Source organism: Arabidopsis thaliana (assembly GCF_000001735.4).
Source record: "Arabidopsis thaliana chromosome 1 sequence".
In the NCBI taxonomy this organism is placed as follows: Eukaryota; Viridiplantae; Streptophyta; class Magnoliopsida; order Brassicales; family Brassicaceae; genus Arabidopsis; species Arabidopsis thaliana.
Window position 1 is genome coordinate 2,949,473 of NC_003070.9, and position 22,978 is coordinate 2,972,450.

Below are 22,978 nucleotides of genomic sequence, written 5' to 3' on the forward strand. Positions count from 1 at the left end.
TGTATACTATTTTTGCAAAATGTCGTTAAAACAGAATTATTCGTATTTGTATAGCTTATGGTGATTTTAGGTACTTCTATTATGGATAATATTACTTAAACGCTTTCATTTTTAATACAATTGAATTGACAGAGATGTTTGAACAAAATGATACCTAACGGATATTAATCAATTTTCAGAATGTTATCAAATAAATGTCAAACAAAAGAAACTACTATCTACTCTAATGTATTATAAATTAATAATGTATAACTCGATTAGAGTTATTACCAACCCACCAAAACAGTTTTCTCATCTTACATTTTTTTACCCAAACCAAACACATTATCCGGTAAACACAAAATTTGGCACTCATCTTTTAGTTGGTCCCGGCCCTCACTTTTAGGGGTTTAGGCCTTACTTCAATCCCATCAATGGCAATTCCACCCTTCAATTGATAACCTTTAACTTCAGTCAGACTCATAACAACCTCCTTGTCGTCATCACCTTCTCCTGATCCTGTCTCGAACTCTCCCAGCTCTATCTCCATCCACCCATCGTCTCTCACCTCTGGCTCCCTCCGATGACTTCGGACAACCTCATGCGTCGCCATCCTCTGTTCTCTTTGTCCGTAAAACACACGTTCCATTTGTTGTTTCTTGTTATCCAAGCAACTTAGATAAGTTGACTTTATTTTCTTTTCACCATTTCCCACTTTTATCGATGTCTCTGCCGGAACTAGGTCTAGTCCATAGGCACGTGACGTTACTTTCATAATCAGATAAGCTCCGTAGTTTGTGTTCGGCGATAAAGCTCCGGTTTGGATTTTTCCGATGATTTCTAACCAATCTGTCATTATAAGTTGGACTCCTTCGGAAAACCTATAATCAAAATATTGAAACAAAAATTATTGCTTACACTGTTACACCAATGATATGATTAAATTAATAACGACCTTGAATCTGATCGTGGGCTCCAAGACCAGTAATGTCTTTGATCGCTCCAAGTTATGGAAAGATCTCTTGACGACAAAATATACGATATTTTCCCTGAAAGCTTCTCGATCTTGAAAATCTGAAATGAATTTTAACATTAAACCAAGAATTGGTTCACATGCAGAGACAGAGATAAAGATCACAGACCTTTCTGCCATTATCGATGAGAATTGATTCACAGAGACATCGATAAAGCTCCTTTTTAGAAGAGAAAATTCGGTGAGGATCAGTCGATCTAGAGATGACGTGGCAGTAATCGGTCGGTAAAAACTTCTCCCACACAAAGTCAGAGTCTCCGGCGACTCGGAAAACTGATGAGACAGCCGCCGACGAGATTGTGTCAGCCGGAGTTGTAAATGAGAGGATAGTCGCCACGCATGCTTCTGGTAACATCATCCTTCTTCAGAATTAAAGTAAAGAGAGAAAGCGAGAGAAGATTATTAATGAAACTATGGCTCTGTTTTATTTAGTGTTTTTTTTTGTAGAAGAAATACATGACCGATGATGAGTCGTAAATATAAGCGTCCTAGTAGTTACTATTTTGGACCGAAGTGCACAATCCTGAAATTAATATCATTGCCTTAGTGGAAGACAAAAGGTTCGATGGTTTTTGGTCAAGAAAAAAGGTTTGTTCTCTTGTGTCAAAATAAAGACACAAGAGTTTGTTCCCTGAAAACATAGTTTGTGAATATTTTTGAGGTTTTTGGTTAAGATGATTATGGAAAATATTCAACTTTATTTTTTCCAGTGAAAATATCTTTCTTTTTTACGAACTTTGGCAAGAGTTTATTTTAGGCACGTGTGTTTCCACGTGCCATGTACCAAAGTAGGTTTTTGTCCAGTGAAGTGACTCAAACCCTTATTAGGGATTTATTGTAACTCGGCTGATTAGATTTTTATGTGTTTTGTTATTTCTTGAGAATTCTTTGCGATATCAACATCTTTCATCTTTGAAGATAAGATCATGATAACTTCACTGACATAAACTCGACTTCATCTCGACAAACAAGCCAAGCTCACCGACCTACTATATTGTAGGACATAATATAATGGAATCAAGGAAAACATGTGTATTACTCGAAACTATTTTGTAAAACACTAATAAAACGATGGATAGTAGTCAGTGGATTAAATTCATATACTCTAAATTACAAGGCAAATACTACAAAAAAAAGATACTTAAAAAATCACAAAACAACAGAAAAGTGAAATTAGTTATTATGTAGACATGCATCCGACACCGTATCGACTGGTCGGAAAAACAAGAAACAAAGCACTGCAAACAATTCCGACCATTAACGGAAAACTCTCCATAACTTGATCCATCTCCTTCTCTTTTCCTGGAAACAAACACCCTGTGACTCTCCGATCCGAAAACGCGATCGCCATAAAAACCAAAACACTCATCACTGAATGCACAAAGTCATTAACCCTCAACTTATACCTCTCATCCGTCACCGGAATCTCCTTCTCTGCAATCACATCTCCGCCTCCAAACCCCGGCGAGGGTGGTTTCATGAACACCGCGAGTCCACGTGGAGTCACAAAACCGTAGTAAATTTTCCCATCGGAGGCTTTGAAACTGTCGGTGAAATGGAAGAAGAAACAAGACATTGCGCAAAGAAGCAAGAGAAGATGAATCATGAGTGTGTTGATTCCGTTACAGTCTCCGTCACGGTAGATTGTCGGAAGAACCATTTCGAACATCAAGAGAGTTCCTGTCGGAAGGAAATTGACGAGCATTGATGTCTTCGAAACCGTTTTTTGAACTCCTTTCGCCACCATGCGACGTTTTCTACCTTTTCCTCCTCCCGCGGCGGCTCCTGCCGGAAGCATAGGCAGTGAAGAGAGAGGGACAGGTTTGGGCGACCGAGACGATGTTGGTGACGGATTTTGCGTCGTTGTCGTCGTGTAAACTCTGATTCCGACGCTTTCCTCTGTTTTCTCCATTCTCTCTGTGTTTTGTGACTCAATAGTTTTCGTTTGTTTTGTGAAATGAGAAATGTGTTTTGGATTTTTGTTCGAACTATCTTTAGTACGACGGTTTATCAAATTTTTGTTGTTTCCAGAACTGCTACTGCTTCAGACTCATATCTCGGTTTCCATGCAAATATTCACTTATTCAGTCTGTAAAACGAAATAAATAGAAACCATACAACAATTTTATTTTATTTTTGGGTAACCGGTGAAGTGAGAACCAAAGTAAACCGGACATATCGAACCACGTAACCATACAATCACAAACACATTGATTCTAGATTCAAGATCGCATCATAAAGCATAAACCAAACCGAACAGTAGTAATCCCAAAACCAATCTCATTTCGCATAACCAAAGGCATATATATATAAACCGAAACAAACTTCAATGAATGAGTGCAATAGGATTGAGTGACAATAACAAAATATGAATTCTACTTACAACTTGGAAACTCTTGTTAGTATATCAGCAATTTCCCAAACAAAAACACATCTACGAAGGTAAATGGTCAGCATAATGCCAAGAACGCAATCCAGGGAAATCTTAAACAATGGATAAGAATTGGATCTATTGTCACACACTCTCTCTCTCTCTCTCTACAAACATTTGCATAAACTTCTACTATTACTACTACTTTCCAATCAATACCTGGGAAAAGAACACAAAACCAAGCTACTCTTACAGAGCACAAGAGAAGAAGTTAGATAAGAAAATGAGAAACATACAAATTTCTTACCGGATTTTATGATTTTTTTCACGCACGCAAGTGGCTTCAAGTAGTCACTGAACCTTTGCTTGGTCTTTTTCCTTCCATGGCGTCTTTCTTTTTCTTGCATATTGTGCATAGGAAGGGACCTTCCCATCGTTTAGATGCTGAGGAAATGATGGAACCCCCATTGCTTGATAAATCTTCACTCGGAGATTCATCTATTTGGCATACAGCACATTTTAAGAGCCCAGTTTCCGTATTTGAGAGAAGATCCTTTCCCAATCTACATTTCAAAACACGAGCAAACAAAGACTGATAGTCAGGATCTGAAGTTTCAGTTACTTAACGGGTTGGATAAGAGTTTGACAATATTAACTCATGGCTAGAAGATTACCTATCTGCAAGCACAGCAGAACCTTCTTCAAACAATTCTTCTACAACTCCAACAGCAGAAAGCTTGTTGCCATTTTTGTTGTTGGTATCCATATGGTTTTTCCTTGAAAGAAATGAGGTAAATGGGTTCTGTTTCTTCATGGGTGCTGGAGCCAAGGAAAGATGACCAGATGGAACTATGTCAACGACTACACAAGTCGTATCATCTTTCAACCCTTTTGTTCGCAATGCTTCCTGGTAAAAACATATGATTCAGAAAAAAGAGGAATCTAGACCAGAGGAAGAACACAATGAAATCAACGGGGTTGATCACCAACCTTAACAACAAGTTTAGCAGCAAGATCGGCAGATAAACCACGACAAGCTTTGGCAGCCACATCAGAAGACAGTATATCCCATATACCATCTGAAGCTATGATGAGTCTCCCTCCAGCATCAGGAAGCTGAACGTACAGATAAAAATACTTTTTGATCAATGTCAAATATAAGAATTAATGAAAAATGTACCAAGGGAAAGGGAGCTTACTTTCACTTGCTTAACGTGTGGTATAGGGACAATAAATTCTCCCACATCCGTATCACCAATGGACCTCGAAAGACATAAACCACCAGGCCAGCATCGTAGTGGGCCGACCTATTGCATTGGCATAATCAAAGCACATTAATATCATTGAAAATCCAAGGACTTCTTACACATTACAAACCCACCACAGCCAAAACACAATGAAACAGTAACTTAAATTCACTGGAAATGATCATACCTCATTGCCACCAAATACATTGAGTCTTCCGACCTCACCTCCACTAGCAGTTATGCGTTCTCTTTCTTCAACATTCTCTTCTAGCCTGTGATCAACAGTCAGTAGAGAAACCACACCACCTTGGGTGTCCAATATGCAGCGCGAGTCACCAACAGAAGCAACAGTAATAGTCCAACCATCAATTATAACAAAAGTCACGGTTGTTCCTGAAGTTTCCCCTGTAAGCACAACAGATCTTATCGGTTAGAGCATGCTTGAAAAACAAGAATAGAAAGCAAAAAGCCTTTAAAAAATAAGCATAAGCTAAGACCTTTCTGCTGAAATTCAATGTCAGTTTTCACAAAGCCAGCAACTAAAGCCCTAGGAAGAGCTTGAAGCCACTCATCCCTGCTTGCGCCTTGAGGAATTGCACTCACCACGTTTTCCAGAAGATGTTCCTTAGTATATATGGCAGCTGAATTACCATTGTGTCCGTCAAATATCTGAAGACAAAACAGAAAAAGGGTAAGCTATTCGTCACTAAAACAGAGAATCCTTAAAGGGAAGAATGCCTCAATTACCCCGAAAACTGAAAAAGCCGATGATGGATCACCAGGTACCCTTTCACAGTCAGTTTTGATCAAAAAGTAGTCCTCTCCTTTCTTAGCGAGAGCTGCTTGACCATACTTGACAAAAGGCTTCTCTACTTTCTCGCTCCTCAGCTCCCTACCAATCAGGGTCGCAAGAGGAACGAGCGAATGTTGCGTCCTCGATGCTTTTGACACGCTCATTTTAGTCTAGCCTTCAGCATTGGCTGGAACAAATTCTTTGTTCATCACAGAAAACAAAATTATTTAGTTGCTGCAAACATTTAGGGTTCAATTCTAATAAATAATACTAAGGAACCCTATAACAATCTATCTCCCTAAAAATGAGAACAAAATGGTAACCAACTTTACTAAATTTCGATTCTCATCCAAAAATTTGAGGTTTCTACGGAATTACTCAAAGATAAACTCTTTTTGGTTAATGGAACCAAACAAATAAAAAAATATAGAGAAAATGCAGAGGAAAACCCTAATCTAGAGAATTCTAGAATCTCCAACAATTGGCTATCTTTTGAGATGCAGGAAAATGTATCGAAAGTAGAATCGAGCAATAGCAAAATCAGTAAAAGAACACTAATTGAGGCTTCTTCGCAGTCAATAAACTCACCAAAATGAAATCGCGAGTAGTATACACAACAGATCTAGCAGAAAAGATGACTTGTAGATAATGCTAAGGTCGTCGCTGATTCTTCAGGAAAGAATTTCCGAGCCGTCTTCGGTAAGCGAACGGAAGTCTGAAACCGCGTGAGAGGTTTAAGAAAGGAGAAGAGAAACGAAGTTGCAGAGTGAGAGTTTTCTCAGATTGGGAAGAAACAGCGACGCGGGGGTTAGAGACAGCTAATTTTATTAAGAAATATGATGAACTTCTCGAAATTACTTAATTGCCCCTCAAAAGTCCCGCTTTAGGTAAGGAATTGTATTAGTATAGTTTTAAGTTTAATTATAGAAATCGTATATTCTTAAGTTTGATTATAGAATTAGTATTTTCTGCAAATGATTCGTGCAATATTTGTTTAAAGCATTTTTGTAATAAAAATAACAAATTTTCTTAAATACTTTCATAACGGACACATTTTTAGGGTAGGAGAATTTTTTTTTATTAACTTCTTTTTTCTTGGTCAAATTTTGATTTAACTAAATCTGATTGTGAAAAAAATCCGTATAGTAATATTTCTGTTTGGTTTTTTTTTATAAAAAAAATATCATAATGGACACAGTTTTCGATATGTGTTTGACTATTTGGCTAATTTGCTTGTAGCAGTTTTACATCACCATCCATCTAGTCAAACTGCCATCAAAAACTGATTTGGCTCTTATTAACTAACTAGTCTAGCTTAACAAAATATCAAACTATAAAATTGCTACATTGACAAATCATATTGTTAAAAAGTACATATAAATCGAGATTATGGAAAGTTTAAAACAGAAAATGTATAACTCTTGTGATGAATAAAATACATTAGCTTCGAGAAGTAATACTGTAGTAGAATACAACATCGGCCATAAAAAGAATGGAATATTCATTCTAGTAAACGCCACACAAATCAAACAAAACATATTCAACCTATAGTATAGTACAACTACAATCTATCACTCTCATACGTATTCTACTCTTCGTATACGGCGTCTGTATATATATGACCTCATAATATGAAATATGGGTCCGCCAATAATAATTGTATTCTTAAAATGCTCACAAAATGTTTTCATCATTACTTGGGATTTTGTCTCTTCTTCACAACTACTGTACTGTTGTTATGCCTTGAGGACGTTTGTCCTGGCGAGCTAATAGCCGCCCCAAGCGATAATGTCCTCGTAGGCGTCGGAATTAGCGAAGGTATCATACTCCTGATCATCAACATTATTACATTAGCTAAAACATTCTATTTTTATAAGAAAATCCAATCATTTATATAGTAAATAACTCACCTGGTCTCAGCAGCAACTCTACTTATTTTTGATTGATTCTTCTTTAGTTTAGTTGAAGAACCATTAGAAGCTGGTCTAGGCATATTCACTTGAACATTCAACTGCCACATCAAGTTAGTCTCCGAGCAATCACTTGTTGCGGTTTCATCTGACTCATTTGCTTCTTCTTCGTATGGAATCTTCCTTACCTCTAATCCTTTATCTACACTACTATTACACTTATTCTTATCTACACCTCGAGTTGCTTCACGTTTCAAGCTAGACGTTCGCTTCTCAAGCTGTGTATGTGCTCTGTTTTCAGGTTTGCTACTACGCGTGATTTCGTCCTCGTGTTTATCAACCCATTCACTTCCTGGTATAATAAATTCCATGTCCTCCTCTTTCCCATCTCTCGGCGGGGTTTTCCATGACGGTGAACCTACTAGTCCTTGTAAGTCAAGGCTAGATGCAGAGTCACTTTGACCCTGCAAGTAATTTCACTACACATCATGAAGTAATCACTGCAAAACGTATTAACAAGTTTGATTTGTTTTGTTTGGTGAATGAGTTTTCTTGTCCCCTTTACCTCAATGCTGTTGACATCATCAATCTGTGATGGCTTATGTTTGGTTTGGACCTGTCTTGTACTGTTTGCTGATTTTGAAAATGAAGACGAAACGCCAAGTGACTTTTTTCTGAGGAGTTTATCAGGAGTAAGGGGTCTTTGGAGCTGTGTTTGATCTGCCCCGCTCTCCTTTCTCGCTAGCGCAAGTTTCAAACTAGCAATCTGAAAGCAAATAACAAAGGTAACTGATGATTTGGACAATGTATTTTGAGAGAATGAATAGTATAATAATGTGAAGAGAAGTATATATGGTGGACCTGTTCTTTGAGTTCTTTAACCTCAGAAGTGTCCTTATTGACACGAGCAGCACCGAGGTCAACAGTGGCCACCCTCTCTGCAAATTTCAGGGTGCTGAGTGTTTCTCCCAAATCTTCTAGTTCAGGGCTAATGTGAATAAACATGAGCGTTTTCGCTTGTCCTCCTGCACACACACATACATGCATACATTGTAGAACCATATGTTATACTTCAAATGGAAACCGTTTTAGCAATTGGAAGTTGGAGTTGCATTATTGTTATACGTGACTAGATTCAGTAACACTTGAGTATTGCTGGTTACCTAAAGCGTCTTGGAGCAGTTGGGTGAGTTTACTATTGCGATAAGGAATGTGGTTGTTTTTCTGAGAGAGAGATGCAATCACGTCTCCTAGAGCAGAGAGAGACTTGTTGATGTGTTGTGCCTCTTTTAACCTATCACCAGTGACCTCAGACTTGTCGATCCTTTCGCTTCCCGCAAGATCAACCAAATGCATTGAACCCCTTAGAGTAACTCCTGATGTTAGATCTTTTCCTTGGACGTGTACTGTGAGACAGCTGCAAGTATAAACAATAAAACATGTAAGTGACTATTATAACACGAACTGAGGAAGAGTGAGCGCTTGTTCTTATAAACAATAAAACATGTAATCTTCACTCTTATGCTCTATGTTTCTCATTTCTCTTTTAATTTTCAGTATATACCAAATTCCTTCAAGTCCAAGTTCTTTTCTATTTCACACAATGACACTAGAAGTGTATGTTTAAAGACAATGAGATAATAACTTTCAATTTTATAAAAACATTAAAAATGAAAACCTGTGAGAGCGACTGCTGCGGTCATTCATGGCTGTGGCGCTGACCGCACGGTTCTTTTGACCAATATTCATCAAATGAATGACGTCTGAAGTTGTGGAGACTGGAACCAGTGTCGCCTCTGGTACGTTGATTCCATCTTGTGTACTGTTTCGAATCTCTAATGTGTTCACAAGTCAAGGAAAGTAGGTTACAATGATCATATGCAAGAAGCATTGGGACTTACTAAAACTAAAGAGACACAAGTCTTGAAAAAGGATATCTGCTGGTTTGGCCATTAGTGGCAAGAAGATCTCGAACTTGCTCGTTGTAAATTTCAAGCATTTGAACTGAAATGTTATATGAAAAGGTTTCTTTTCTCACACTTGACAAATGAAAGAGATCACTCAATGCTCTGTAGTTTACTCCTAAGGTCTCGTCCGTGAGCTCATTAGGTCCCATCTGATTACCATAGTAAAATTACAAATGTAGATAAGGTGAAGTCTTTCAGAAAATTCAATATTCCACAATAAGGTAAAGTCTTTGAGAAAAGTACCATGGTGAAAGTTTTTCCGGATCCTGTTTGGCCGTATGCAAATATGCATACATTATAGCCATCAAGAACAGACCGGATCAGAGGTTGAGTGTCTGCAAACACCGCCTCTACATATAGAAAGTTAAACGTTTCTGTAAGAGGCGACATAAAATAACTAAAAACCAATAGTTTTCAAGGAAGATCATATATAGATACATATTGATCATGATGTCTATACAAAATTTATATGCATCTTGATCATATGTAAAAATGAAAGAATGATAAATAAATTTCAGAAATTGAATCACCTTGAGATGCTGAAGGGCCAAACACTTTGTTGAAGGTGAATGTTTTTTGACCTTCTTTTCCATACTTTGAAGGGGTTGCAATTGATAGAGTTGAATCCTCCAAGTGATCCACAGTAGTTAAGACACTTTTCTGTCCAGGTAAGAATGGCCTCACTCGACAGTAAACTCTTATGCTTCCTGTTATACATTCGTTAGACTTGATATTGCAGATCTTAGTAACTGAATCTACTAAATACAACTTGCAACTCCAAGCTTGGTAGTGGTAGCACTATGCAACTTGATATTTTACCTTTGAGGTCTTGAACCTGATTATAAAGTTTCCGGTTTTCTTCAAGAACCCTTTGGTATCCTGTAGCTGCATAAGTAAGTCCATGCAAATGCTTGCCTAAAACCATGAGGAATGATCATAAGATTAATTTCTTTGATAGCAATTGTAAAAGTACAATGGATCACTAGAAAAGCTATGAACCAGTGATTGCAATCACAATTAAACATCTCAAATTTGTTGTAGGAAATAATATCACCTAAGCTTGTAAACTCTTGCTGGTATTTCATCTGCAAGAGACTGAGACCTGCTTTTACAGCCTTTAGATCATGTTTCAGTTCCTGCCAACACATATACACTCATGTCTTGATAATCACCAAATACAAAGTCTTAAAAGAAACAAGATGCCATATATAACTATTTATGTTCAACTGAATTATATATACCTCAGTATGAGTTTGTTGTCTTTCGATTATCAGTTGTTGCTTCTCGGTCTTCTCTTTTGAAATTGCATAGAGCTCATAATCTTGGTTTTCCAATTCTTCAACATTACTATCTTGTGAAGCTTCCATGTTGTTGTTTACAATCTCTGTCACGTTTTCTTCTCCGTACTGCATAAATATGTAATCATTAAACCAGTTTGGCATATAACACATTATGATGATAGATATACAAATCCATGAAGATCGTAGTATGCTTATATGGATAACAAGATCACCAACTTCAAGGGTGGTACAATTACCGAAGCATCACTTAGCGTCTCCTCATTTCCTGAAATAGTTCTCCCAAGATCGCCACTGCCAAGCTTATCTCTGTTTCCCGCGCTCATCAGTAGCTAAATAATTGCATATTCAAGATAAAAAGTGTAAAAAAGGTATAATTCCTTGTAATCCAAGATACATGAGATCATTAGATCTAAGGGTGAATAACTAAAGTTACTTACCAATTCGTTCTGTGTTGCTAATCTACGTTCATATTCTACCATAACGCTTTTCAGCATATCTTCCACAATCTGGAAATAAACAAGAACGGCAGAGAGTATTATTCTAAAACCTGCATTTCAAAATAATATTGATCATTTGGTAAGTTAATACTTACTACTGGAATATCTTCTTGCTTCATATCAGAAAAAACAGCACGGACAATGGCATCTATTGAACTGGCAGTTCCCTAAAAAAAAAACTAAAAATGTAAGTTGAGAGCTTTAACTTTAATCAATACTAGCTAGGGAGGCATTGGTATAGCTAACTAACATCATTTTTGGTATTAGAATCAGATTGATCTAACAAAGGTTGTTCACTTGATGGAGTGCTAGAAGGGCTATTTGTGACAGCATCCACAGGTACTTCTGAGTCTTTGCGTTTGTATTGTTTTGCAATGCCAAACGTGGTTGGTTTTGAGTTCAGAATGTATCTCCATGTACCGCTTCCTCCGCTCTGTTTCCACTCACGATATGACTTTAGAGCCAAAACACACTCCACGATTCTTGCGGATTTACCTCCCTGAGAACAACACATCAAGCACAAAACAGAATGTGTGTCAATGTTAATTCAGCTTTGTCTAGGTAACCCCTCCGGCAAGGTAGGTCAAGCTGCCTTGAATAACTATGATGACCATTGATTCGAACCTAACCATTACCTTCTCAAAATCGGAGACTTCAAACGTTGGAATACCCATTTCCTCCACAAACACAAGAAAATTTCGAAGATTTTCAAAGTACTGAAACGCAGATAGAGCTGCACCGTCTTGATTAACAAGAGGATCATTTGGAGCTTCGACGACCTGAATCAAGACTGAAACAATCAGAACAAACGGTCCTAATAACAAAGGTATCGGCAACAAAAGAATCAATTTCTCAACCTCTTTTATAAAAATATTACACAAAATGGTTGTACTAATCATGCTTGCACAACTTTATACAAGCAGGCCTAAACGTTTCAAAAAAGTCTTTGAAAAAGTTGAGCATAAAATATTCTGTAATAAAGAAGAGGAAAACATAAGAGAAATTAGGTGAGAGACATTACTTTTGGGACAGCACCAGGTTTAACTCTGTTGAGGACATTGCAGAGTAAAATTCCACTTCTTAATGCAATTCTAAAATCTTCCTCTGAAGGATCTGCTGGCAAATCTCTTCCTCCAACTACACCAAGTGTGTTCCTTACCCACCTTGCTGCTTCATACCTTCTCAAGTCTGAAGGATCTACTGGCAAATCCCTTCCTCCAACTACACCAATTGTGATGATTAAAATAAGCACTTAAAAATATGAAATATGTTTCATGATGATCTAGGTAAACAAATATAAAGATCGTAACAACAAAATTTCAGAAAATCATTGGTGAAACAAGAAGCTCACGCGGTATATGGATTCAAAAAATGCGATGGATCATCCTAAAAAAATTATGTAATCCATCTATATTCCCTAATTCAATTATCAATTACAAACCCTAATCTCAAAAATGGACCAAAAGGACAAATAGAAAAAGAAAGAACAGAGGAATATTGACGAACGTACAAGTTTCATCGGCTTTTTTCAAGCTCGAAGAATCCACACCAACGCTAACTTGAATGTTTCGTTGTTTAAGAAAATCCTCCAGAATCGTCGCCAAACAAAGTTGTGAATCTTGTTGCTCCGTCGCCATTGACAAGAAACGATTCAATGCTCTTAGCTTGATCAACAAGAAACCTGGAAAATTCTCAAACCCCAAATCTCGACCACTAGAATCTCACAACCAAAATTTAGAATTCTTAACTCGAAACAGATTTTTCCAAAACCGAACAAAGAAAATCAAAGCTGTGTAGATAGATACAAGAATATTCACTTATATGTGGAACATTGCTCAGATTTATAAGGAAGAGAAAATATAATGAAAGAAATTGAGAGAGAACAAAAAAAATGTTTGACCCTCTCTTTGTTTTTTTTTTGTTTTTTTGTTGTTCTTTGTATGAAATTAAAACAACAGAAAAAGGAAACGAAGAAGAAGAGCGAGGCATGATTCAGAGGCCCCCGAGTCTCCTGGGTTTCTATAGATGGACAATTTCAATATTATAAATCATTTTCTGTTTATTATTCTTAATTGCTCCATTTTAATATGTACGAACTTCTATAGCTACGGAATTTATAACCCGTTTATGTAGTTTCCAACCATCCACTAGGTTTTATAATGGGAATAAATAAATTTGTACTATGTTTTAACAAAAATTCTTAGCGATTACAATTCCCAGTTGATCTAAACAGAATTTGTATCTCTTTGTACTAATAAGTAATACCATTGTCTTATTAAAATTTATGTTTAAATTTGAAAAGTTGCATGTGTAGCTAGTTATATACCAATAGAAATGTGCAATTCTATGCAGAGCTATTTTACTTCCCTTATAATAAATTAGAAAGTGAAAATAAATTCTGGGGATCTCTAAATTCTATGAAGAAATAAAGGCTTATAATGAAACTCTTGGTTGGACAACTACCTTGTATAACTATTTTTTCTTGCGTATGTAGAGGTGTTTTGAAAGCCAATATAAACATGATTCGATGGTTTTATAACCAGCTGAATAAAAGTCAGCTTGAAAATTTATTTTTAGTTTTCCTTCGAGATATATATAATTCAGTCAACAAGAAATAAGATATTTAGAAATACAAACGAAAAAAGTTTTGCTTTGATGATTGTAACCACATCTTTGAATGTGACCCTATTGATAATCCAATTCATTGAAAATTATATACTTCAATTTCTTGTAGACTTTTTTCAATAATATTAATTCTTTTTTTTTCGCTTTGTGATACATTCATGGAGTACATGATACCAACTCATTCAAAAATTGGTGAAGATATAATATTTTAATGGTGTATATAATACACACGATATTGGGAAAAAAACAGACACGTATTACCACGAAGTTATATGTTGCTATATATCGTATAATGCTTGGAAACTTGAGACTAATTAGTTTAGCACCAGTTGGTAACCTGATGTAGATTATTGTAAAATGATCTGTGATGCGTGTTGCGGGTCGTGAACGGAATGAGAAGAGGTAGACATTGTAATAGGTTAGTTTAGTTTGGTCACTTAATGTTGTGTATTGATTATGCCTGGAAAATGAAACCAATGGAACGTAACTAGACTCATTCAGAAATTAAACGAAATGAAACAGAAATTAAAGATAGTAAATAGACCTACTTAAGTTAATGTTTGTGCTTGTAATGATCGTAAAATTGAACATAACAAAAATACATAAAGATAGATTTAGCCAGGCCATATCCAAAATTCTTTTTTTTCCTCGTGGGACCTATGACCCAAGCAAAGTTGTTGGGCCTGTTCATAGCTAAGAAAAAGTTAGTTGGCCTTTCCTTAGGAATTTTTCAAAATTTGATAAATGAGAGGCTCGACACCTTACATAAACGTAAATATTTCGCTAATATTGCTCTATAGTAGACTAGTAGTGGCATCCATTTCTTTTTTCCTAGGAAATGAAGTTAGATTTTAGACGTTGACCAGATGAAATATAAACAGAGATCGTACTACACAAAAGCTCATTTTTTCCTTTTTGGGTTAGAGCGATAAATAAACATAAAAGAAAAGATTAGTATGGAGATACACAGATTCATGAAACGTATGGTTCACGTATTACTATTGTTACTAGCGATTCATGCGCATATCCAAGCCGTTGCTTCAATCACAAATACTTCTGTCTCAGCCGTCCATCTGAAACCTAATTCCATCTTAGGTAACAAAACGTGTTGTAAGATAGATTTCCCGGTTTGGCAGCGGGAGCTTCGAAGCAGCGGTGGTGGCGGTGGAGGAGGTCGTGGTGGTGGTGGAGGTGGCAGCAGTGGTCGAGGCGGCAACAGCGGTAAAGGGGGCAGTAGAGGATCTTCTAATAGCGGCGGCCGTGGCAGCAGTGGAAATGGTAATGGCGGTACCGGTGGTGGCCATTCTGTAGGAAGCGGGGGTGACTGCTTCAAACACCGTGGTCTCACCGGAACTACAATATTTCTCGTCTTCGTAAGCACTTTGATTCTTTATGCGTTGAAACAGTAATTACATGTTATTTTATTTCTGTTTCAAAGTTAAATACTCCATTGTATATACACTTTGATCATGTCTGTTGAACAATAAAAAAAATGTATCCTATGTGTTTGAATTAAATGTGGGTAGCTTTCCTCAGACGGCTCATAATAATAACTTGTGGAGGAAATAAACTCTCCTGGGTCCTGGCCATTAAGGTTTTGCCACGTGGTATTAAGCCTTTAATCTTAAAAAGTTTAACGTAATAAAAAACATCGCAACGACAAGTTCTAGGATCCGACGGTTCATATTGATCGAATGACGATGATGACTACCAATCACAAGGCTCCGCATCAATTTACCAGTCCCCATTACCCACGTGTTTTTTAATTTCTTTTTTTGTTTGCATATATATACACTAATGTTACAACATACAACTATATCTTCATCAACGAAACGAAACTTTGATTTTGGTTTTCTGTTCTGTTCTTCATCTCTCTCTGTCTCCCGATTCTGTTCTGGTGATTTTTTTGGTTGTTGTGTGGATTATAATCCGATATCAGGAAGAAGACGTCATGTTTTTATTCGATTGGTTCTATGGAATCTTGGCCTCGTTAGGGTTGTGCAAAAAAGAGGCGAAAATCTTGTTTTTAGGCCTCGACAATGCCGGAAAAACTACTTTGCTTCACATGCTCAAAGATGAGGTAGGCTTTATTACTTCTACGCTCTCTCTTCAACTAATATATGTATTACTGAGAAATTTTGTGATTCTTGTAATCGAAGATGCTTTAATATCGCTTTTGGTGTTGCAGAGATTAGTTCAGCACCAGCCAACACAGCATCCCACGTCTGAGGAACTTAGCATTGGCAAAATCAACTTCAAGGCCTTTGATTTGGGTGGCCATCAGATTGCTCGTAGGGTTTGGAAAGACTGCTATGCCAAGGTTCACATCCTAATCCTAACTAGATTACATGTTTTGTGTTTATTGATTTGCTTATGATGGAACCAAAATCAAATCTTTCTCTGTGTGTGTGTATAAACTATAAAGGTTGATGCTGTTGTCTACCTAGTGGATGCTTACGACAGGGATAGATTTGTGGAGTCGAAAAGAGAGCTAGACGCTCTTTTATCAGATGAAGCCTTAGCAAATGTTCCCTGTCTTATTCTTGGCAACAAGATTGATATACCTTATGCATCCTCAGAAGATGAGCTTAGGTATTACTTAGGTCTCACCAATTTCACTACCGGTAAAGGCATAGTGAATCTTGAAGACTCTGGTGTTCGTCCCCTTGAGGTCTTCATGTGCAGCATCGTCCGCAAAATGGGTTATGGCGAGGGTTTTAAATGGCTATCTCAGTATATCAAGTAGGAAACCAAGACAGCATTGGTGATTTGCTTCACGTTTTATGAATCAGACATCTCACTCTCTCTATTCTGGTTTTCTTTTAAGTTTTAATAGTAGTAAGTCGACTCCAAACTTCTTGTGCATTATACTATTGGCGTAGTTGTGTTTCTTTGTTGAAAGAAACCGAACAAAACAGATTTTTGTTCTAATCAATTCATTAGAAACTAATCAAACCTGGTGGCCGCATTTTCACCGAGCCAGAAAAATACAAATGTGCTTACAAATGAACTTGATTACCGTATTTAGCAATAAGTCTGGCCTCTATTGACAAAAACCAGCTACTTCTCAGACTGAAACATCGCAAATGGTGCTTTGGCCAGTAGACTTTCTAAGGCGGTTCTTTTTCATCAACGTTCGTACCTTCTCCACATCTTGCCATCTCCCTTCCTCTGCATACAAATTAGATAACAACACATAATTCCCCGAATTCCCTGGCTCAATCTTCACTAACTCCATTGCTGCAACTTCTGCTAGCTTTACATCTCCGTGGCTACGACAAGCACTGAGCAGCGACCCCCACATTGCCGCATTTGCGTTTACGGGCATATTTTTTAGAAACTTAAACGCCTCTGTGATTCTCCCACTTCTACTCATTAGATCTACCATGGCACCGTAATGCTCGGTTCTCGCCTCAAGTTTGAATCTTTCCATCATCAAACCAAACAATTCCTCTCCTCTCTCCACCTGACCTGTGTATGAGCAACATGCCAAAACCCCCAAAAATGTCGCTTCATTTGGAGCTACTTTCCCTTCCTCTATCATAGCATCAAACAAGTCTATCCCAAATTCTCCCTTTCCGTTTACGGCTGATCCCGATATCAATGTGTTCCATGAAACAACGTTTCTACGCTGCATTTTTCTAAATATAGCCGTTGCTGCCTCCAAGTCGCCGCTTTTGCAGTAGAAATCTACCAAAGCGTTTCCCACGGTGATGAAATCTTTAAACAAACCACTGGATTCTGCGGTAGAATGAATCCATTTTCCGGTATCCAACACTCCTAGAGATGCAGAAATTGGCAAGACTGTAACCACAGTCGCCTCATCAGGGTCAAAACCTTGATCAATCATTTCGCAGAAAAGCTCCAAAGCCTCACGATCTCTACCACATTTAGACAAGCTAGATATCATCGAATTCCACGACACAATGCTTCTTTCGCTCATCTGTTTGAACAAATGAAGACCTCTTTCAACGTCCCCGGAGTCACAGAACCCGCGAATCATAAGATTCCAGACGACAACGTTTCTCTCAGACATTTCGTCGAACACTTTCTGTGCATCACCCATTCTCCCACCGGAAGTATAAAGCTCCACCACCCCAATCCTAATTTTCCCAAGACGGTGGAACCCAGTTCTTATAAGCTCACCATGAACGCATTTCCCAAATCGCAAATCAGAAAGAGACGAACAGGATTTGAGCAAAGGCGCGTAAGTATACTCGTCAGCCCAAATTCCCCGGCTTTTCATGGAAGAGAAGAAAGATAAAGATTCTAGAGGCGGACCGACAAGCGAATAGCATTTGATCATGGCGTTGAAGACCAGAACGTTAGGGTTTTGGATATGAGAGAAGACGCGGTTGGCGTAATCAGAGTTGCTGAGGGATCCGCAGATAGAGATGAAGTGGGCGAGAAGGAGATTGGAACCATGAAGGAAGTGACGCAGAAGATGGGCGTGGATTTCGGGTAAACGGGTTCGAGTATTGTGGCCGTGGAGAAGACGCAGCAGCTTACGCTCGATTTCCATTAAACCTCCTCTGCTCCTCTCTACCACTCTCGCTCAATTATAGTTGTTTTGCGCCAATTTCAAACGCTATTGGTTTAAGAGTACCGGTTAAATATCGGTTTAATTTAACATGGTTAAGTACCATTTAGCTACCCTCGACCATCTGGATTTGCTTATGTTCAAGTAGTCCACTTCTAGTTATCCTGCGGTGGTAGTATTTAAATTTGATACTAGGATTCAAAATGTCGCAACTCAATTTTTTTATGATAGAAGTATAAAACAATATACTACATAGTCAGAATGAGTTACTATAAATAAATATAATTTTTTTGGAATTGTCAAAGCAAATAGTTGATACTAGAATTGTCATTGGTTGCTTCCTTACCATGGTAATAGTATCATTCTTCAGATGAGAATCAAGGGCTTCAACCGCCCCGGCTTCACTCACTTGGTCCTGCAGTCATGTGTAGATGACCTTGATTCGAAGGCAACCGTTTCAACATCTGCTTATAACCCAAATGCACACATCCAGTGGGAAAAGTTAACATGGAGTCAAATCTAGGCAAACAAAAGTACAAGTGAGAGAGGGAATCTTGTGTTAAAAGGTTTTGTTGAATCAAATAGTTAGACAAAAATTTATTGACACAACAAGTCCGTCAGGGTTGGCTAAGATGCTTAATTACCTCTTTTCATTACACCAATTCAATCTGCGTACAATCATAGTTTTACCATCAGTTTCTGGTTTAAAACTGCAAGATCATGAATAATTAAAGACCACCTGACATTTTCGACTTCACAAATTGGACAACGGAAAACTCCAGGAAAGAAACCAACAACTCTCTGTACCAAATTATGTAGAGGTTTAGTTTTGCCGTGACAGAGGAAATGGTTTATGATAGTTATTACTTGTTATATAACATGCTTTTGATCTTTGATGCAGAGAAAGTTTCTCATACCTGCTAGAGTTGCCTCAGTTTAGTCATACCGATAACTCATTGATCTTAGAAACCGTCTGATTGATTTTCAGGAAGGAAAAACAATCACCATTTCCTTTTTGTATAGCTGCTGAGTTCAAAGCAAACGAATACCAGAAAATTATATATGGAGGCTTTGGTACATTAGCTGTTGAGGTAATGTTTCCACAGTGTCTCTATTACTGTTACTAATCGATCATAGATATTTGCTGATAGCTGACAGTTCATTGCATGAAATTCAAACATTTGATAACCAAAGTGAAATTGATCAAAATTATTGGGTAATAATGAATGTTTACCCTTTTAAAATGCTCAACTTCTTTCTCCAGTTGTGATTCATCAGAGTTTTTGTTTACTTGATCTTGACAACCAACCTCTACCGGTTCCTGGTGTTGTCTTTTCAGCACCTGCAATCAAACAAACAATAATCATAGTAAAGTGAAGAGACAAAGATTTAAGACACTGATATTGAGATGGAAATATCCATTTTATCCCCAGCAAGGAAATTAACTAACAAGTTCGAAATTTTCACAAGATTTAAATAAATTGACTAAGAGGTGATCAGCATACCATTAATTTCATTGGAAGAACGAAATGAAGAATGCAGGGAATCTAGGTACAACGGGGTTGATTGTAGAGTTTGAAATGGTTATTATATGGGTTTGCTCAGTGTAGGAAGTAGAATGATTAAAAGATGTACTTACGAGTTTGAAGATCTCGGAAGATTCAATAAATTCAACTTCTTGGAGATCCATATTCTCATTCCGTTGAAGTGTAACTGATAATCGTGTAATCAAACACAAAATTATGAATTTTCGCTTTGCCTGCAACAGAAAACATAGAATCAAAACAACCACATCAACAAATTGATCCTGGTTTGCTAAGCTGATATATGACACACTACCTCCCCAGTGAAGCCCTTAAGAGGTGCACGATCAAGCTTGGGAAACTTTTTTCTTTGGTATCTCACAAGCATAGCTATAAGCTGAAAATAATATGATAGTAATCAGAAAAACAGTAAATTCCACAGCAGTAAAAAAAAAAATGTAAATTGAAGACAAGTTCCTCCTTATAGAGGATTAAGTACCCTACCTCGATTTCCTCAGCAGTGTAGCTGTGGAGATGATCCCCATTCTACGAAAGAAGAAACTATTAATAACAATGTGGACAAAACAAATACTGAAAACCTACAAAAATTTTCTAGTAGAAACATAGAGTACTCTTGGTGATAAGCTTTTGTGAGTTACTTTTCCAGATTATAAAGAGCTGTGCTTATTGAATGGTATGTTTGACAGCGTTAGATGAACTAACCTTGATGATATGATAAGATTGCTTATGATAACCCTTTTTCCCTGTGATGATTCCGATATTGTGCAAGAAACAAGCAGCTTCGAGATACTCAAGATCTTTATCGTCTAAGATAACCTTAAAATCATTGCACTTCCTCAAACCTAGATAGATCTCCTGGAAAATCACTGTACTATCAAACCTACTGAAACAAAATGACCATATCCAGTTGTGCAAAGCTTAAAATGAAATTTGAAACCATTAGGCACTAGCGCACACACACAAAAGAGATATATATATGACCAGAGGAATGCATATTTAAAAGGTATGACAAAAAGCTACAATCTTTATGAATATCTGCCAACCAATATTTCACAATTAAGTTGCTCGTGAAAAGGAATGTACCTTTGCAATCTTGGCACAGTGTATCGCATGAGTCATTCGCTTTTTACCACTGAAACGCGTGGCAAGCCTCATGACCGATCGCCATCTTGCATTAGCATTTAAATCATATGATCCATCAAAAGCTTTGGCCAGAGAATCAGCAATCACACCCTCTGCCAATGCATACTCTGAGACCTCCATGTCCTCTATGCCAAGAGCCTTGAATATTTCCTCCAACAATACAGCCCCAGCAACAATGAACTCTGATCTTCTCTTGAAAAATCCCTCCCTTCGAATCAGCTCTTCGTCTCCTTCACTGCATAGCTTTGCTACAACGCTGCTCAGCTCTCTTGTACCAAATCTCCAGTCCCTCTTATACCCTTCCAAATTGAAATCACACAAATCAGCTCCATAGCCACTGAAAACTGCATTCTCAATAGCTCGTATAGTTCCAGAAGATCCCACAACAACCTCAAAACCATCTGATTCATTCAATTTTTCTGCTAACCTAGACTCATCAATCGCATGACGAATATAGTCTCTCATTTCCTTCAATCCAATACCATTTTTCATAAACATCTGCGTCAAATTCACGTGACCTAGCTTTAAAGAAACAGCAAGCTTGACATCACCACACTTACCAACCACAAATTCAGTAGAACCACCTCCAATATCAACACACAACACTGATTTCTCAAACACAGGTAAAAACTGAAGCACGCCTAAATAAACTAACCTGGCTTCCTCTTCACCAGAAAGCACATCGACCTTAAGCCCAACATCCTCAAAAACCGCATCCACGAACTCTTCCTGATTCTCGGCTCGCCGTAAGGCTTCCGTTGCAACGCATCGGATCCTATCACCAGAGACGTGGTGCGAGAGAATTAAACTTTTGAATTTCCGTAGAGATTGAAGCGCGCGAGCCTGAGATTGAGACGAAATTGAGGTTGGAGATTCACGAGACAACACCACTGGCTCTTTGAGTCTCTCGATTGGAACGAAAGATCTACCGGAAGGCTCAGCTTGGACTATTAGAAGCTTGAAAGAATTTGTTCCCAAATCAATGGAGGTGAAGACCTCCGATGATATAGGATTCGATAGCAGATTGGAGTTCATCTTCGATCGAATCACAACTAATTAACAATGATCTTCACAACAATTTCAGCGTCAAAGCTGATTAATTTGTGAGACTATAATGAGTTGTGAACTAGCACAAATTAACCAAACAATTAGTGATTAATAAAGTCAACTAAAAAGTCAATACTTTGATAGAACAAAAGATAATTGCTTGGAATTAATATTATAACCCTTGGATTTAACTTGAAATTTTACAATCTTATGGTTCTAATCAAAACACAAGAGTAACCAGAATACTTAGATCTAAGCTCGTTCTCCTCTGATTCTTCTCGCGAGCTGGATGTCCTTGGGCATGATCGTGACCCTCTTGGCGTGAATGGCGCAGAGATTGGTGTCTTCGAAGAGTCCGACGAGGTAAGCTTCAGCAGCTTCCTGAAGAGCGGCGACGGCACTGCTCTGGAAACGAAGATCGGTTTTGAAGTCCTGAGCGATCTCTCTGACAAGCCTCTGGAAAGGGAGTTTACGGATAAGAAGCTCAGTGCTCTTCTGGTACTTCCTGATTTCTCTTAAAGCAACAGTTCCGGGTCTGAATCTGTGTGGCTTCTTCACTCCTCCGGTGGCCGGAGCAGATTTCCTCGCCGCTTTTGTCGCCAGCTGCTTCCTTGGAGCCTTTCCTCCGGTTGATTTCCTAGCCGTCTGCTTGGTACGAGCCATGAAGTAAAATGTTATTAAGAAACTGTTTGATTTTAATTTGAAGATGAGAGAAAGTTGAGATCTGGATAGTTTGTTTCGATTGAGGAAGGGGATATTTATCGTCTGGAAATTACAAGAAGTGGGAGGGAAAATATTTCGCTTTTCTTTTTCAGCGGGATTAGATCTGGATCGTTCATTGGTTTTTAATCAACGGATATAAGAGGTTTCTATCACGATCCGCGTGAAATCACAGCAACCGTAGATTAATACAATTCTACGGACAGATTTCATTCTTTTCTAACACTGATCCGCGTGAAGGTACGAAGACCAATAGAAATA

At 37.8% G+C, this 22,978-nt stretch overlaps 9 protein-coding genes across 31 annotated transcripts; 2 read left to right on the forward strand and 7 right to left on the reverse strand.

Moving 5' to 3' along the window:
• Positions 1–148: 148 nt before the first annotated feature.
• Positions 149–1,517, reverse strand: PP2-B15 (phloem protein 2-B15). The gene is made up of 3 exons (NM_100785.3): positions 1,122–1,517; positions 935–1,053; positions 149–860 (listed from the first exon to the last, which is right to left on the reverse strand). The coding sequence occupies exons 1-3, from the start codon at positions 1,368–1,370 to the stop codon at positions 359–361; spliced, it is 870 nt and encodes a 289-aa protein (NP_563837.1). The 5' UTR covers positions 1,371–1,517; the 3' UTR covers positions 149–358.
• Positions 1,518–2,162: 645 nt separating this feature from the next.
• AT1G09157 (transmembrane protein, putative (DUF679)) lies at positions 2,163–3,018 on the reverse strand. The gene has a single exon (NM_001035933.2). The coding sequence runs from the start codon at positions 2,922–2,924 to the stop codon at positions 2,193–2,195; it is 732 nt and encodes a 243-aa protein (NP_001031010.1). The 5' UTR covers positions 2,925–3,018; the 3' UTR covers positions 2,163–2,192.
• A 106-nt stretch (positions 3,019–3,124) lies between these two features.
• Positions 3,125–6,273, reverse strand: AT1G09160 (Protein phosphatase 2C family protein). 2 transcript variants are annotated; one of them, NM_179290.3, is made up of 9 exons: positions 6,012–6,273; positions 5,378–5,622; positions 5,128–5,299; positions 4,818–5,035; positions 4,583–4,690; positions 4,374–4,499; positions 4,058–4,290; positions 3,691–3,946; positions 3,125–3,602 (listed from the first exon to the last, which is right to left on the reverse strand). In NM_179290.3, the coding sequence occupies exons 2-8, from the start codon at positions 5,585–5,587 to the stop codon at positions 3,727–3,729; spliced, it is 1,287 nt and encodes a 428-aa protein (NP_849621.1). In that variant the 5' UTR covers positions 5,588–5,622; positions 6,012–6,273; the 3' UTR covers positions 3,125–3,602; positions 3,691–3,726. The 2 variants fall into 2 exon arrangements, with proteins under 2 accessions (NP_849621.1, NP_172388.1); NM_100786.4 differs by having other exon boundaries at positions 3,125–3,946.
• Positions 6,274–6,788: 515 nt separating this feature from the next.
• Positions 6,789–13,074, reverse strand: AT1G09170 (P-loop nucleoside triphosphate hydrolases superfamily protein with CH (Calponin Homology) domain-containing protein; the record flags this gene model as incomplete). Of its 8 annotated transcripts, none has more annotated exons than NM_001331807.1 (19): positions 6,789–7,252; positions 7,334–7,812; positions 7,899–8,099; positions 8,195–8,358; positions 8,497–8,750; positions 9,012–9,173; positions 9,271–9,449; positions 9,544–9,650; positions 9,831–10,007; positions 10,120–10,215; positions 10,355–10,436; positions 10,542–10,706; positions 10,838–10,930; positions 11,039–11,107; positions 11,194–11,265; positions 11,349–11,597; positions 11,734–11,877; positions 12,120–12,319; positions 12,609–13,027. In NM_001331807.1, the coding sequence occupies 18 exons, from the start codon at positions 12,733–12,735 to the stop codon at positions 7,810–7,812; spliced, it is 2,544 nt and encodes an 847-aa protein (NP_001322246.1). The 8 variants fall into 8 exon arrangements, with proteins under 8 accessions (NP_001322246.1, NP_001322248.1, NP_001322247.1 ...); NM_001331808.1 differs by having other exon boundaries at positions 6,810–7,252; positions 7,334–7,797; positions 12,609–13,074; NM_100787.3 differs by having other exon boundaries at positions 7,117–7,252; positions 7,334–7,797; positions 9,012–9,168; positions 9,374–9,449; positions 12,609–12,898.
• Positions 13,075–14,542: 1,468 nt separating this feature from the next.
• Positions 14,543–15,255, forward strand: AT1G09176 (uncharacterized protein). Its single transcript, NM_001123780.2, has one exon. It carries the CDS (start codon positions 14,680–14,682, stop codon positions 15,130–15,132), a length of 453 nt encoding a protein of 150 aa, NP_001117252.1. The 5' UTR covers positions 14,543–14,679; the 3' UTR covers positions 15,133–15,255.
• A 295-nt stretch (positions 15,256–15,550) lies between these two features.
• On the forward strand, positions 15,551–16,500 carry SARA1A (secretion-associated RAS super family 1). The gene is made up of 3 exons (NM_100788.3): positions 15,551–15,803; positions 15,912–16,043; positions 16,149–16,500. Exons 1-3 carry the CDS (start codon positions 15,675–15,677, stop codon positions 16,467–16,469), a joined length of 582 nt encoding a protein of 193 aa, NP_172390.1. The 5' UTR covers positions 15,551–15,674; the 3' UTR covers positions 16,470–16,500.
• A 147-nt stretch (positions 16,501–16,647) lies between these two features.
• Positions 16,648–18,261, reverse strand: AT1G09190 (Tetratricopeptide repeat (TPR)-like superfamily protein). Its single transcript, NM_100789.4, has one exon. The coding sequence runs from the start codon at positions 18,243–18,245 to the stop codon at positions 16,791–16,793; it is 1,455 nt and encodes a 484-aa protein (NP_172391.2). The 5' UTR covers positions 18,246–18,261; the 3' UTR covers positions 16,648–16,790.
• A 206-nt stretch (positions 18,262–18,467) lies between these two features.
• AT1G09195 (Ppx-GppA phosphatase) lies at positions 18,468–22,096 on the reverse strand. 15 transcript variants are annotated; one of them, NM_001331817.1, is made up of 10 exons: positions 21,606–22,065; positions 20,891–21,249; positions 20,510–20,662; positions 20,291–20,332; positions 20,103–20,183; positions 19,903–20,022; positions 19,498–19,605; positions 19,181–19,286; positions 19,008–19,064; positions 18,468–18,931 (listed from the first exon to the last, which is right to left on the reverse strand). In NM_001331817.1, exons 1-8 carry the CDS (start codon positions 21,664–21,666, stop codon positions 19,248–19,250), a joined length of 963 nt encoding a protein of 320 aa, NP_001321821.1. In that variant the 5' UTR covers positions 21,667–22,065; the 3' UTR covers positions 18,468–18,931; positions 19,008–19,064; positions 19,181–19,247. The 15 variants fall into 15 exon arrangements, with proteins under 15 accessions (NP_001321821.1, NP_001318963.1, NP_001321825.1 ...); NM_001331819.1 differs by having other exon boundaries at positions 19,003–19,064; positions 20,891–22,058; NM_001331816.1 differs by having other exon boundaries at positions 18,468–18,727; positions 18,908–19,064; positions 20,891–22,058.
• Positions 22,097–22,098: 2 nt separating this feature from the next.
• On the reverse strand, positions 22,099–22,862 carry AT1G09200 (Histone superfamily protein). Its single transcript, NM_100790.3, has one exon. The coding sequence runs from the start codon at positions 22,658–22,660 to the stop codon at positions 22,250–22,252; it is 411 nt and encodes a 136-aa protein (NP_563838.1). The 5' UTR covers positions 22,661–22,862; the 3' UTR covers positions 22,099–22,249.
• Positions 22,863–22,978: the final 116 nt, after the last annotated feature.

Coding starts and splice junctions, on each gene's coding strand:
- AT1G09195 (NM_001331813.1), bottom strand. CDS start 21,985: ATGAACTCCAATCTGCTATCGAATCCTATATCATCGGAGGTCTTCACC. Junction 20,663..20,890: donor ACTGTGCCAAGATTGCAAAG/GTACATTCCTTT, acceptor GTGATTTTCCAG/GAGATCTATCTAGGTTTGAG. Junction 20,023..20,102: donor TTAAGGGCTTCACTGGGGAG/GTAGTGTGTCAT, acceptor TTTCTGTTGCAG/GCAAAGCGAAAATTCATAAT.
- PP2-B15 (NM_100785.3), bottom strand. CDS start 1,370: ATGATGTTACCAGAAGCATGCGTGGCGACTATCCTCTCATTTACAACT. Junction 1,054..1,121: donor TCATCGATAATGGCAGAAAG/GTCTGTGATCTT, acceptor AATTCATTTCAG/ATTTTCAAGATCGAGAAGCT. Junction 861..934: donor AGCCCACGATCAGATTCAAG/GTCGTTATTAAT, acceptor TTTTGATTATAG/GTTTTCCGAAGGAGTCCAAC.
- AT1G09157 (NM_001035933.2), bottom strand. CDS start 2,924: ATGGAGAAAACAGAGGAAAGCGTCGGAATCAGAGTTTACACGACGACA.
- AT1G09160 (NM_179290.3), bottom strand. CDS start 5,587: ATGAGCGTGTCAAAAGCATCGAGGACGCAACATTCGCTCGTTCCTCTT. Junction 5,300..5,377: donor CGGCTTTTTCAGTTTTCGGG/GTAATTGAGGCA, acceptor TTTTGTCTTCAG/ATATTTGACGGACACAATGG. Junction 4,291..4,373: donor CTGCTAAACTTGTTGTTAAG/GTTGGTGATCAA, acceptor TGTTTTTACCAG/GAAGCATTGCGAACAAAAGG.
- SARA1A (NM_100788.3), top strand. CDS start 15,675: ATGTTTTTATTCGATTGGTTCTATGGAATCTTGGCCTCGTTAGGGTTG. Junction 15,804..15,911: donor TTCACATGCTCAAAGATGAG/GTAGGCTTTATT, acceptor TTGGTGTTGCAG/AGATTAGTTCAGCACCAGCC. Junction 16,044..16,148: donor GGAAAGACTGCTATGCCAAG/GTTCACATCCTA, acceptor TAAACTATAAAG/GTTGATGCTGTTGTCTACCT.
- AT1G09176 (NM_001123780.2), top strand. CDS start 14,680: ATGGAGATACACAGATTCATGAAACGTATGGTTCACGTATTACTATTG.
- AT1G09190 (NM_100789.4), bottom strand. CDS start 18,245: ATGGAAATCGAGCGTAAGCTGCTGCGTCTTCTCCACGGCCACAATACT.
- AT1G09200 (NM_100790.3), bottom strand. CDS start 22,660: ATGGCTCGTACCAAGCAGACGGCTAGGAAATCAACCGGAGGAAAGGCT.